Source organism: Heloderma suspectum, chromosome 2 (genome assembly GCF_057233095.1).
Source record: "Heloderma suspectum isolate Gila_16-S chromosome 2, 16-S_ref, whole genome shotgun sequence".
NCBI lineage: Eukaryota > Metazoa > Chordata > Lepidosauria > Squamata > Helodermatidae > Heloderma > Heloderma suspectum.
In genome coordinates, this window is record NC_139459.1 from 365,748,749 (window position 1) to 365,762,347 (window position 13,599).

The 13,599-nt window shown below is 49.5% G+C and overlaps 1 protein-coding gene and 1 non-coding gene across 2 annotated transcripts; one reads left to right on the plus strand and one right to left on the minus strand.

Annotated features, from left to right (window-relative positions):
- On the plus strand, positions 1-11,908 carry LOC146355854 (uncharacterized). The gene is made up of 5 exons (XM_084830954.1): positions 1-168; positions 1,861-1,981; positions 3,924-4,669; positions 6,488-6,614; positions 11,095-11,908. The coding sequence occupies exons 1-5, from the start codon at positions 10-12 to the stop codon at positions 11,487-11,489; spliced, it is 1,548 nt and encodes a 515-aa protein (XP_084687080.1). The 5' UTR covers positions 1-9; the 3' UTR covers positions 11,490-11,908.
- On the minus strand, positions 1,285-1,358 carry TRNAS-UGA (transfer RNA serine (anticodon UGA)). The gene has a single exon. It is a non-coding gene; the product is annotated as a tRNA-Ser (tRNA).
- Positions 11,909-13,599: the final 1,691 nt, after the last annotated feature.

Here is a 13,599-nt window from a genome sequence, read left to right on the forward strand (position 1 = left end):
AAAGAGCAGATGCTGGAGCTGGTGATCCTGGAGCAGTTCCTGGCCGTCCTGCCCCGAGAGATGCAGGTCTGGGTTCGGGAACAAGGTCCGGAGACTTGCGCCCGGGCGGTGATTCTGGCCGAAGAGTTCCTGCTAAGGCTGCAAGAGCCTGAGGAACAGAAGCAGCCGGTGAGGCCCTCTTCCCTTTTGATCCTTCAGGGGTCCTCCGGAGACAATGGCGGAATAAGTGGGGGTTTGTCTTTGCAGCCCCACGAGATGGGGAGGCAGCGGAGAGCACTCCTAGGTACCTGCCAGTTAAACCTGACAACGGAACAAGCCTAAAGCAGGGGAGCTGCTTAGTCTGTGGGACACAGAAAAAAGGGGTCTCTGTCCCTGGGGGACAGCTGCGCTTAAGTGCCTGCTAAGGGGCGGTGCCTAAGGGGCCTAGCCCTTTGCACAGTGGGGCTTGGTGAATGTCACTGTGATTGGATGGTGTTGTTTTAGACTGGAGAGGATACTAGGTGGGTTCCCTTTGATAAATTAGAAGATGGTGGGGCAGGTGGGATTGGTTATAAGGTGGGGGTGGGATGGATTATAGTAGACACATGCTGGCTTTGTATTATTTATTATATTTATATCCCACCTTTCCTCCAAGAAGCTTGAGGCAGCCTGCACAGTTCTCCCATTTTTACCTTCACAGCAACCCTGCAAGGTAGGTGAAGCTGAGAGAGCTTAAGAATGCTGTCCCACACTGGAGGCATTCAAGACGAGGCTGGACAGCCACTTGTCAGGGATGCTCTGACTTGGATTCCTATATTGAGCAGGGGGTTGGATTCGATGGTCTTACAGACCCCTTCCAACCCTACTATTCTGTATTTCTATGATCACCCAGTGAGCTTCATGGCTGACTGAGGATTTGGTCTCGGGTCTCCCTCGTCCTTCTCAGACACTCTGCGCCTACTGCTGTGAGAGTGGGTGCTACAACCGAGAAAGAGTATATCGAGTAGCAGGAAGTCACATTCTCTATAAAGAGCACGGGACACAGGGCCAAGCGTGGAAGGGCTCTGCCTGCTGAAAGGCAGAAGAACCATAGTGAACAGGATCTGGTGAAAGAGAAAGAGAGGCTGAGATGTAGTCCTATAGCCAGAATGTTTGTGGTTAGGGGCTCTAAGACTGCACAGAGGAACATAGGAAGCTGCCTTCTACTGAGTCAGAACGTTGGGTCCGTCTAGTCCAGTATTGTCAACACTGACTAGCAAGCAATGGTTCTCCAGGGTTTAAAGCAAGAGTTTTTCCAGCCCTTCCTGGAGATGCCGGGGATTGAACCTGGGACCTTCTGCTTTCAAAGCAGGTGCTCCACCACTGAGCCACGCACCCCCCCCCCCAAGTCAGTGTGCGTATGAAACTGTGCAGAACTTTTGGAAACCCAAATATGGGTAGCTTCATATATTTATATGTATTTAATTGGATTGAATATTGATAACAAATGTTATCAAATTTAAAATAAGCACCAAGTGCTTCTTTGTTATGCATCTGAACTCTGGCAGTCAGTACTGTTTGTGTGCTTTTGCTTATAGCTTATTTCTCCCTTTGTATTTTCCTTTAAAAAATAAAAGCTGAAAAATTGGGGAAGGGCTCTGGAATATGGCTTGAGGCCAAAATCTGCACTATGAGTATGGGGCAGAAAGTTGGACTCGATGGCCTAAATGGCCCCTTCCAACCCTATGCTTCTGTTATTCTAATAATGACCTACCTTACAGGGTTGTTGTCAGAATTATTGTTAGGATGTATGTGAAGCACTTTGAACGCTTATTGTGTACTGGAAATGCTAGGTATTATGAATGAACTTTTAGCTGATGGTATGAACTGCTTTTGTTTCAGGTTCCAGGGGTGTCTGAGGAGGCAGTGGCAAGCACACCCAAGGCAGAACAGGAGCTGTTAGACAAGGCACAACATGACATGGAGGGCATGTGGATGGGCAAAAGGAAACCCAGCATGTTGCGTAAGGATCTGCTCCTCTTGGATTACCATATTTTTCTTGGGGATGGGACCAGCATAGGTTGTTCTTTTCCCACCCCACCCTCATCTGTCTGCTACCTGAAGCTTCAGGGGTTGTTCTGATAACAGAGTTCCTTGAATCCCCAGAAGGCTCTGACTTTAATTGTCATGCAGTATTACCTTATCTCAGGGGTGTTTAACCTCTTTCAGCTCGAGGGCCACATTCAACTTTGGAAAAGCTCTTGGGGGCTGCATTCTGGGGGTGGGCGGGGCCAAAGGCAAAAGGGGGCAGGGCCAAGATCAAAATACATCCCAGCATATTTTCGCTTCAGGCTCTTCCTGCCAGTAACTCAGCCTTAGGAGAGGCATTTCAACCATTTAGAATGGAGAAAGAGACTGCACAAAAGCCAGGAAACCATCACACAATCAATGATCTGGGGAAAGGGGGTGGGGCCAGGGAAAGGGGATGGAGCCATTTGGGGAACCTTGGAGGCCTGGATTCGGTCCTCGGGCCTGACATTCCCTACCTTTGCCTTCTATATTAATGGTGAATTCATTCACTGAGCGTTGATCCTTCCGTAGCCAAAACAGCATCATCCGCACATGTGAGGCATCCACACACATAATGTATTAGCAGGCTTGGGGTAACCACAAGCTTTGCAGAAGTACAAAACATCTTTAAGGGGAAAAAAAAACCCTATAGGGGGAAGGATTAGCTCAACAAAGGCCAAAATTAGCCCAATGAAGCCTGAGCATGCTGTGTGCACATGGAATGCCGATGGACTGTTAGGAGTGGAGTAAAAGGAAAATGGGGGGAGAATGGAATGGAGTGTCAGGGAACTGGGCATTGGACCCTGAACAGGATCACTCCACGCTGCAATATTTTGTTGCAGGTCCCACTTGTTCGTTACTGCATTTTTTGTTAAATCCTGTCCTTCCTCTGAGGAGTTCAGGGCACAATACATGGCTTTTCCACGGTCACTGTATTCTCACGATAGTCCTGTGAGTTAGGTTAGGTTAGGCTAAGAGAGACTAATTGGCTCAAAGTCATGCAGTGAACATCATGGCTAAGTTCACTGTAGAAAGCACTGTAAGGTCCCCAGTCCATTGTGCATTAAAGGAGGTGAGTGTTTATCCTTCCATTGTTGTAATATCAGTCTTTCAGCTGTCAAAAGGGTGCAGAGAATCCATTTGTGCTGACCATGCCTTAACTTCCAGGAAGCAGGTAAATTATTTTAAGAGGACTTGTACATCAGTGAATATTAAAGAGTGTTCCAATACAAAGTTTATCCGTATAATAACCTCCTACGAAAAAGAGGCAACTGTTGGGCACTGCCAAAACATATGGTTAAAAGAAGCTTTAGCTGTGTTGCACCTCTGCAATTAGCCGACTTGGACAAACCCTCATTAAAGAGACATTGTGATGTTGAATAGACACGAAACAAGAGTTTTTTCTGAATAAGGCATACACTGAGATCCATAGATGCTTCAGATACAGACATTAAAGGTGTGATCCATCGATTAAACAAAATGGGAAAATCCAGTTCCTTATTCCATTCCTGCTTAGGGCCCTGTGTATCGTATTTATTGATAATAAGTATTTATAAACATGGATCGTGGGTTGATATGACTGATTGGCCTCAATAAGTGCTTCCAACAGCGGAGGAGACTCTGAAGTTGTAAAAGCAGCAGGGCGAAACCTAGATTCTAACAAATGTTGCAATTGCAAGTATTGCCGTTCAGCCACAGCAGGCAGGCTGTATTTGGCTTGCAAAGCCGAGAATAACAAAAACTCATCAGCAGCACCTGATCCAAGGTAAAAATCAACTTGTCCATCCAAGTCCGCCACAAAAACTGCTTCTCACACGGTGGGTCGCATGTTGTCCAGGCAGATGTTTTGAGGGAGTCAGCCAAAGATTGATCAATAATTTGCTTTTCTTTTTTAGCTCAGATGTGGCCAGAAGCGAAAACGAAGGAGCAGGCTCGAGTGCAGGCCGAAGCAGGGGAAAGGTTGGCGGTGGAAGAAGGAGACCTTTGCGTTGTCCAGGTTGGGGCGGCAGGGGAGTTTCTGGAAAGGGCAGTGGCACCACGGCAAACTAAACTGGAACTGGATGAAGGGCTGCGGCAGCGGTGGGTAACCCAGTTGCAGGAGTTCCTCAGAACAATGCGTTGCCCTCCCTCATGGTGGCAAAACCCATCGCTGCCTCAGCCTGTGTCAGGGGGCCTGCCGGAGGATTGTCAGGCTCCCTTGACGGGGACAAGTGATGCCAACCAGTGGCACAAGGGACCATGGCCCATCCTAGCCCTGTCAGGCCTTAGCAGAGAAGCTCAGCAGGCCTCTGGCGGTAGTATGGACTCCTCTGAGAAAGAGAAGGAGGCGATTTTGGACGAGGACACCATCGACGTGGAGTTGCGGCACCAGCGTTTCCGGCAGTTCTGCTACCCGGAGGCCGAGCGGCCCCGAGACGTTTGCAAGCAGCTCTGGGCACTTTGCCATCAGTGGCTGAAGCCGGAGAGACACTCCAAGGAGCAGATCTTGGATCTGCTGATCCTGGAGCAGTTCTTGACCATCCTTCCTGTCGAAATGGGGAGCTGGGTCCGGGAGCGCAGCCCTGAGATGTGTGCCCAGGCTGTGGCCCTGGCGGAAGTGTACCTCCTGAGGCCGCAAGAGCTGAAGAGATGGGAGCAAAAGGTAAGGACGCCGGGCCATTGAAGTCAGACTTCCCCCAAACTGGGTCGTTCCGGATGGTTTGGACAATAACTTCCATCAGCCTCAGCCAGCACAGTCAAATCTTTGGAATGATGGGAGCTGTCGTCCAGTGACATCTAGAGGGACCCAGTTTGGGAAAAGTGACTTTGAAGTAATCCCAGCATCCTCAGGAATAGTAGAGGCCCTCCTGCTTGGAATGCTCTGCTTTCATTTAAAGATATGTACACTTAAAAATATTTATTTCAAGTATTTTATCCTTCTGCTCAGTCAAAAGGTTTGTGGAGTGGCTTAAAAACAAGCAGTTAAACAAGATTGTCCCTTGCATTCTAAAAAGGCACAATACACATCAGCATTTCGGTGGCTGCATTTTGTATCCATAGTGTTTCCGAGCAAGGCAGCCCAGTGGAAAAACCTTTCAGCAATCCAGTTTAGAGATAACTAGGGAGTGGGTTACTGTGACTAAGTCAAACAGTTTCAAATGCAGCTGTACATAAGAACATAAGAGGAGCCCTGCTGGCTCAGACCAAGGGTCCATCTGGTCTGGTATTCCATTCACACAGTGGCCAACCAGCTGCCCCAATGGGAAGCCCACAAGCAGGACATGAGTGCAGTTGCACCCTCCTACCCATGTTCCCCAGCAACTAGTGTACTTAGGCATACTGCCTCTGATACTGGAGGCAGCATAGAGCCATCAGGACTAGTATCCATCGATAGCCTTCTCCTCCAAGAATTTGTCCAACCCCTTTTAAAGCCATCCAAATGGGTGGCCATCACTACATCCCATGGTAGTGAATTCCATAGTTTGACTCTGCACTGTTTGAAGAAGTCCTTATCATAGAATCATAGAATTGTAGGGTTGGAAGGGGCCTGTAAGATCATCAAATCCAACCCCCTGCTCAGTGCAGGAATCCAAGTCAGAGCATCCCTGACAAGTGGCTGTCCAATTTCATCTTGAATGCCTCCAGTGTGGGACAGCAGTCTTAAGCTCTCTCAGCTTCACCTACCTCGCAGGGTTGTTGTGAAGGTAAAAATGGGAGAGAACCGTGCAGGCCGCCTCAAGCTTCTTGGAGGAAAGGTAGGATATAAATATAATAAATAATACAAAGCCAGCATGTGTCTACTATAATCCATCCCACCCCCACCTTATAACCAATCCCACCTGCCCCACCATCTTCTAATTTATCAAAGGGAACCCACCTAGTATCCTCTCCAGTCTAAAACAACACCATCCAATCACAGTGACATTCACCAAGCCCCACTGTGCAAAGGGCTAGGCCCCTTAGGCACCGCCCTTTAGCAGGTCCCTTAGGCACTGCCCTTTAGCAGGCACTTAAGCACAGCTGTCCCCCAGGGATAGAGACCCTTTTTTTCTGTGTCCCACAGACTAAGTAGCTCCTCTGCTTTAGGTTTGTTCTGTTGTCAGGTTTAAGTGAATCTCCGACCAATCAGCTTCATGGGATGATCCCATTGGGTTCTAGTATGACGAGAGAGGGAGTGGTTAGTGTAGTTGGTGCATCATCCTTAGCGGATAAAAGGCATTCCTTGTCACTGCCGCCAACTGGGCCTCACCAGAAGCCCTCCCCCAACCACGCAACTGATCCATCAAGGGGAGTGCAGCCCCTCTAGGACTGGCCTGATGCCACCCTCCATTTCCTACCATCCGCCTTGTTCTGAGACCACTAGTTGATGTTTACTGTGGGCCAGAGAGGGTCTTGTTCTCTTGTCATTGCACTTGTGGCATTCTCGTTCCCACACTTGTCAATATGCTCCCAGGACACTCTACACCTATTTGCATTGTAGGTGGTGGAACGCCCCCAGGAAGAGATGAATCCTCTGACCTCTGGGCAGGTGCCATCAGAATCCCTGAAGACGATGCGGCTCTCCCTGGAGGCCAAAAACGAGGAGGATGTGGACATCAGCTTACTAAGTAAGGATTTTCGCGCCTGGCTCTTGGAAGTACAAAGTTGCTGCTGTTGTTATTTATTGATTTAATTTATATCCCCACCTTTCTGCCAGAACATGGCGCTCGAGGCAGCTCACAGTAAAATCCAGATGAAAAACAATATCTTAATGGAAACGTAACATAAACACAAATCAATTAAAAACCAACAATTAAAGAAATACACAGCACCCATCTAGTCAAAACCCCTTAAGCAACAGGACAGCTTACACACCAATGGCCTGCCTGAATAAATACACCTTTGTCTGACGACAGAAGGATCACAAAGAGGAGACCAAACAATAGACACTGGTGGATCTGATGCCAGTGGAGCGCTGAATCCACTCTGGGTTTCAGTCAGAACTCTAAAGGAGCTCACCAAGGTGCAAAGCACCTTGGATAGCTTCTTTAGAGTTCTGACTGAAACCCGGAGCAGATTCACCACCTCACTGGCATCAGATCCACCAGCTTGGATAGTTTCTTTAGGGTTCCGACTGAAACCCAGAGCAGATTGACTGCCCCACTGACATGGGAGCTACCAACCTCCACTGGGGCCAGCCAAGCCTCCCTTGGCAGGGAGTTCCAGAGCCTGGGAGCAGCTACAGAGAAGGCCCTTTGTGGGCCCCCACCGAACGTGCCTCTGATGGTGATGGGACCAAGCAAAAGGCCTCCCCAGAGTTTCTGGGAGAGTTGAAGCAAAACGTCTGCGCTTGGGGGAGGCCTAACTCTGTCCCACTGATCACCCTCTGTGGAACTGCTATTAGCCACAGAGGGAAAGCTTGAGGGCGTACATTTTTCTGACCACATGTTTCCCCCTCTGTTGGAAATAGCAGCTCTGGAGGTGAGGGTGATCTAGATCAGGGCCAGAGCACAGAGGTAAAAGGATAGATACCCCGCTCTTGCCCGTGCGATGGCTGTAATCCAGATCCCCCACCAATGTTGTATAAATTGTATTTTTACTCTTTCTTTAGGTATTGAAGTCCTACTTAGGTCATTTTACTGTAGATGTTCCATAAGCATATCAGTTGTAGACTAATAATTATAATTAGTGAATTCCTTTCTTTCATGAGCTTGATTTGTTATTATTATGTATGTTCTTCATTTTGTTGCCTTTATTTTGAAATAAATTAAAATGTCATTAAGGGAGCAATCCTATGGCTGCTAGTCAGTGGCTAGACGGCCATAGGATATCTGGTTTTCCGGGAACCAACCTCGGAGTCCACTCTCCAAGGTTGGTTCCTGGAGAACTGACCTTCCCCCGCTTCCACGCTGCCTGGCAGGCAGCGCGGAACAGCCCCGCACTCGGAAGAGGAGCATGGAGCAGCCAAAACAGGGCATTCTGGGGGGCGTTGCAGGGCGGAGCAGGCGGAAATGCCGGTATGACACATCCTATGTGTCGTCCGGCAGCCTCCACCCACATGCCTTCCCATGGCTAGACAGCCAAAATCGGCTGTCTAGCCACAAATGCAGGGCACGAGAAGTGTGGAGGGAATGATCCCCTCCATGCTTCTCCTGCCCTGCATTGAATAGGTGGTTGCCTCTGAGTTCGGAGGCGGCCACCTATCCCCGTAGGATTGTGCCCTTAAAAAACAAAACAAAATCATATTCGAAGCTCCAAACACGGAGCTCTGACATAATGTGTAGTTTGGCCCTAAGGCTGTGAGGTACAGGAGGTAGACCAAGAGGTCTCCATGTCTCACCTCTACCATGGGACGCCTTTGGGTTGCCTCAGGTAAGCTGTCCTCTTTCATTCCCATTTTTAAAAAAGGCTCCGGAGTGCTTCCAGACAAGGCTTTTATTGTGTAATCGCTCTGCCTCGTTCGTGGAGTTTTATGCGAGGTCCAGACGTCACGGTCCTCCACTCATAGGTCTCCAATGTTTTTCCACTGCTTCTTTCGTCTTTTTTCTTACCAGAGAAAATCTGTTAAGGGAAAAAAGGGAGAAGAGCTGCACAAGGGCTTTGGGTGTTAGCGTTAGTGCTAGGAGCCTCCCGTCTGGAAGCACCCCAGGTGGCAAGCAATTGGAAAGCCTTCTCTGCCTGGAGAGCTGCTGCTATTCAGAGTAGAGGATACAATCTGGTATTGGCAGCTTCCTCTGTTAATTCCTAACAGTTAACAACGCAGAAAAGAGCCAAGGGGGTCATTTCACTACATCCTTGTATTTAAGCACTCACCTGGTCGCCACAGGCAATAAAGAGTTGTATGCAGGCGAGTGGGGTAGGCTGTTGGGGGAAGGAAAAGAAGTCTGCCTCTCCTCTGGCAGAGAAGGGAAGCCCGCTACTCCACACTTAGTATAAGAACATAGGAAGAGCCACACAGAATCAGACCAAGGGTCCATCTAGTCCAGCTTTCTGTTCCCACAGTCGCCAGCCAGATGCCCCAATGGGACACCCACAAGCAGGACATGAGTGCAACAGCACCCTCCCACCCATGTTCCCCAGTAACGAGTACAGAGGCATACCACCTCCGATATTGGAGGCAGCATATCGCCATTAGGCAGCATATTGTCCCAAGGACAATGATCCAGAGTTAACAACAGAGAGAGTAAAAAGACAAAACACCCAAGTTCTACAGTTGGGCAATACCTTTATTAGGACAAAAATACCACAAAAGTGTGCGAGCTTTTGTGTTCTCCAGAGCTCTTCATCTGGCTAGGTTAGACTTCCCCAACCTGATGCCCTCCAGATGTTTTGGAGTTCAACTCCGATCAGCCCCAGACAGTACAGCCATTGGTCAGGAATGTTGGAAGTTGTAGTCCAAAACATCTGGAGGGCACCAGGTTGCAGAAAGCTGGCATAGGTGGTACAAAAAGCAGGGGAAGAAGCCGAAAAGTCCAGAAATTTGGCCAGAATTAGTGGTCATGACGTCTGCAGTTCAGTTAGACCCAGTCTCAGACTGGAGATTTGCAGACTGAATGACTCGCTGGTAAGTGCTGCAGATATGGGATTACACGTAGCGATGCATTCTGGGACAGAGAAGCAATGGCTGATTTCCATTTCTGAAAATACAGAGGCCGGCTGTAACTCTGATCTGTCTCTTGTCTCGGGTGAAACGCACAGGTTCCTGAGTCAGCAGAGAACAGAAGTGCAGAGAAACATGACAGTCGTCGTATTGGCCAAGCCGGAGAACAATTTTAGGTGGTGCACTAGGCAAAACAGTCAATTGAGCCAAAATCTGCGCGTTGCCGAGTGGTTGGAGGAAATGGAACCCTCAGAGTAATGTCCCTCTTCAGGTGGTAGCTTAAGGAACCTTGGAAACAACTTCACCTTAAACTGAAGTCTGGGACGAAACCCATTCCCAGACCCCTCCCCCCCCTTCCCTTCCAACTGTCAACTGACAAAATTCCTGCCCCAACTGCCATCTCCCTTCAACTCCTCCCTCCCGCTTGCCTTCATATGCTGTATTCCAAGTGGTCTCCTCCCCTCTCCCCTCCAAACACAAACCAGATTTGGTTCACTGCATCTCTAATAATAAAAGAGGATGTCCCTGTCTGTCCATCAGCACCCTAGTGCCAAGACTATGAAACCCAGGCACACGAGACTTGGCATGCATACTAAAGGGACCCGAGCAGTGTGCACCTTGGGCTTCTTTGGTTTTTGAAACACCTGGATGGAGCAATCCTACCGGGATAGGCAGCCGCCTCTGAACCTGGAGGCGACCGCCTATCCAATGCAGGGCAGGAGAAGCACGGAGGGGATCATCCCCTCCCCATTTCAGCCACCCTGCATTTGCGGCTAGACAGCCAATCAGCTGTCTAGCCGCGGAAAGTTGGAGTGGGGAAGGCGGCCGCCGGACAATACATTAGATGTGTTGTGCCGGATTTCCGCCTTCCCCACCCCGGAACACCCCCAGGAATGCCCCGTTTTCGCCGCTCTGCATTCCTCTTCTGAGCGTGGTAGGCAGCACAGGAAGGTCAGTTCTCAGGGAACCGACCTCAGAGCGCGGGCTCCGGGGTCGGTTCCCGGGAACCGACCTATCCTATGGCCGTCTAGCTCTTGACTAGCAGCCATAGGTTTGCGCCGTAATAAATTAATTTAAATGTGACCGTGTGGTCGATGGCCTTGTAGGCCCCTTCCAACCCTACTATTCTATGATTCTATGAAGCCTGCAAGTACCACCTTCAGCCACTACGTGGCAGGCTCCCCAACCCAGTGCATTGCTTTGCAGTTTGAAGCCAGGGGAGATGAGTAGGCTGAGGGACAGAGTTTATACCCCTGCCCTCTCCCCCTTGGTGTGGGGCAGCCCCCTCAGGGAAATGGACAAGCCCCTATCTTAGGGGGCTGTGTGGTGCACCATGGCAGGGGCTGTGCAAACTGTGATGCCAGCAGCAGGCAAACTGTGTCCAACTTTGACAGCCATGTAACTTTGCTTGAAGGATTCCTTGTATCAACCTAAGGTATTCCAAGCTGTGAGACGCTGGGTCCGTTCGACTGTGTGTGCGTACTCACTATAACGTGGTCTTTTTGCAGATAAATATATCCAGATGAACGTCTGCTTCAACGTGGAGACTCGAGAACTGCGGAAACGGCTTTTGGCCAGACAGCGCCAGAGACGCCACCGAGCGCGCCAGACTCCAGAGCAGCGGCTGCAACGGAGGCGCGTCGAAGCCGAGCGGAACGCGCAGCGCAGGGCTACTGAAACCCCCGAGCAAGCCGCGATCCGCAGGCAAAGAGACGCCCAGAGGAAGCTGCAGAAAAGGAAGTGTCCCTCCAAGGGTCAGCCTCTAGCTGCCCTTCACAGAGACTCTTGTGAGAGCTGGAGTGTGGCGGAGCATGGCCTGCTCTCTCCCAGAAGACACGCCGTCAGAGAGGCCCGAGAGCTGGCTGAAAGCCGTGGCAGTTCGCTCAGCCTTTCTACCCTTTAGCATTGTACCAACCCCACCCCACCCCAATTTATTAGGCTAGCCCAGCCTTCTTCAAAGTAGCACCCCCCCCCCGGTGGCCATTGGCCATGCAGGCTGGGAATTATGGGATTTGTAGTTCAACACATCTGGAAGGCACCAGGTTGGGGAAACCTAGGCTGGATACCCCCCCACCCCCAACTACCTGGGCACCAAGAAATTTGAACAGTTTTTTTCCATCCCTGTTGAAGAATGTATGCAACCAGCCATAGGAAAAAGCATCAATTTCATTGTAGCAGAGTGAGGTGTTTTAGTGTCTTCCGTCATGTTTGTTTTTCTAAAATTATCTATTTTTATATATTGATTTCAGACACTTGCTTGCCCAGAGCCACCACAATGGGCTGGAAATCTAAGTGCACAATAAAATGTTAGATTGTATTTGTCTCTGGTTGAGTGAGTGACTTCACTAGACCCGAGTGAATATGCCCACAGGATTTTTAAAATCATATTTATATTTACATCTCACCTTTCTTCCAAGGAGATGGAGGCAGTGCATATGGTCCTCCCTCTGCTGCTCTTTTATCCTCACAACAGCCGTGTGAGGTAGGCTAGGCTGAAACTCAGTGATTGACTCAAGGTCACCCACTGAGCTTCATAGTCAAGGGGGGATTTGGACCTGGGTATCTCTTGTCCTAGTCCAATACACTAAGCATATTATTTCTTCTTAAGCTCATACCTGATTTCTGATCTATATGCTTTCAAGTTTGGCCCATCTTGAAAAATAACTACCTGCCTCCCACCGTTGTGGCAGTGCAGCTGGCTTGGGGTGGGTAGAAGGTAGATCTTGAGATATTTTGGACTTCAACTCCCAGAAGCCCCTGCCAGCATGGCCAGTGGTCAGGAATGCTGGGAGCTGAAGTCCAAAACAAACGGAGATCTATACTTTCTGCCTACCCCTGCTCTAGAATGTTCTAGAATAATTAAAAAGGACCTCCTGTGGGAGGTGCTGACAGCGGTTCTCCATCTGAGGCCTAGATGAGCCACTGCCAATCACAGAGCTGGATGAAATGGGCCTATGGTTTGACTCAGTAGTCATTTTAACCCCAGTCATAGCCACTTTTATTTGTATACTGCTTTTCCGTATATGTTATGCTCAAAGCAGTTGACAACAAAGCATGACGAAAACACACACACACACTATATAGGAGACAATGTGAAACAATTTCATACTAGCACATCTATCATACTAAAAGTTGTGTGTCTGTCTTTCTCTCTGTCCATCCGTCACCACCATAGCACCACAACCATGAAACCTAGACACCTGAAACTTGGCATGTGTGGTAAGGGGACCCTAGGGGTGTGCACCTTGGAGTTATTTTGTTTTTAAAACACAATTTTAGGGAACGATCCTGTGGCCCCTAGATGGTCTGTGAGGGGCCATAGGGTAGTTTGGATTCCCAGATCCGAGGTTGGAGACGGCGCTCCAACCCCCCTGCCCTTCTCAGCCTGCACAGAAAGAACTGTGCCAGCTTCTCTCTGAGGTTGGGAACTTGACCTTGGAGGATGAGGGTGTTTTGGTGGGTGAGGAGGGGACGAGACCAGAGAAGCCAGAATACGAGCTATCCTGAGCCCTTTTCAGCCTCTTCACCCTCTGAGATGCCCCAACCAGACAGGCAAAAAAGCCTGTCTAGCGAAAATGCAGGGTGGGAGGAGTAGCAGAGGCGAAGATCACCTCCACTGCTCCTCGTGCCTGCATAGGATGGCTGTAAGCCTCCGAGTTCAGAGGCTTACCGTCATCGCCACAGGATTGCACCCATAATCAATAAATATGTCCATGTGGTTGAGGCCTGCAGTAACATCTTCAGCCACTAGGGGCAGTCTTCCCTGGCCAGCTCATTGCTTTGCAGTCCATACAGTTTGAACCCAGGGGAGATTAGCAGGCTGAGGGACAGAGTTCTAGACTTGCCCTCTCTCCCTTAGTATGGGGCAGTCCCCCTCAAGGGAATGGAGTGGACTGGCCTGCAGGGGGCATCTCCGAAACTGAACTCGGCTCTTGGGCTGAAAGAGGTTCAATATCCTGGCTTTATAATGAGTGGACAGATGTGGGATCTTCTGATTTACAAGTATACTTAAT

Bases quoted from the DNA above. Each gene is read 5' to 3' on its own strand.
- LOC146355854 (XM_084830954.1), top strand. From the start codon at position 10: ATGCTGGAGCTGGTGATCCTGGAGCAGTTCCTGGCCGTCCTGCCCCGA. The intron at 1,982-3,923 runs GTAAGGATCTGC...TTTCTTTTTTAG, and splicing joins AAGGAAACCCAGCATGTTGC to CTCAGATGTGGCCAGAAGCG. The intron at 4,670-6,487 runs GTAAGGACGCCG...TTTGCATTGTAG, and splicing joins TGAAGAGATGGGAGCAAAAG to GTGGTGGAACGCCCCCAGGA.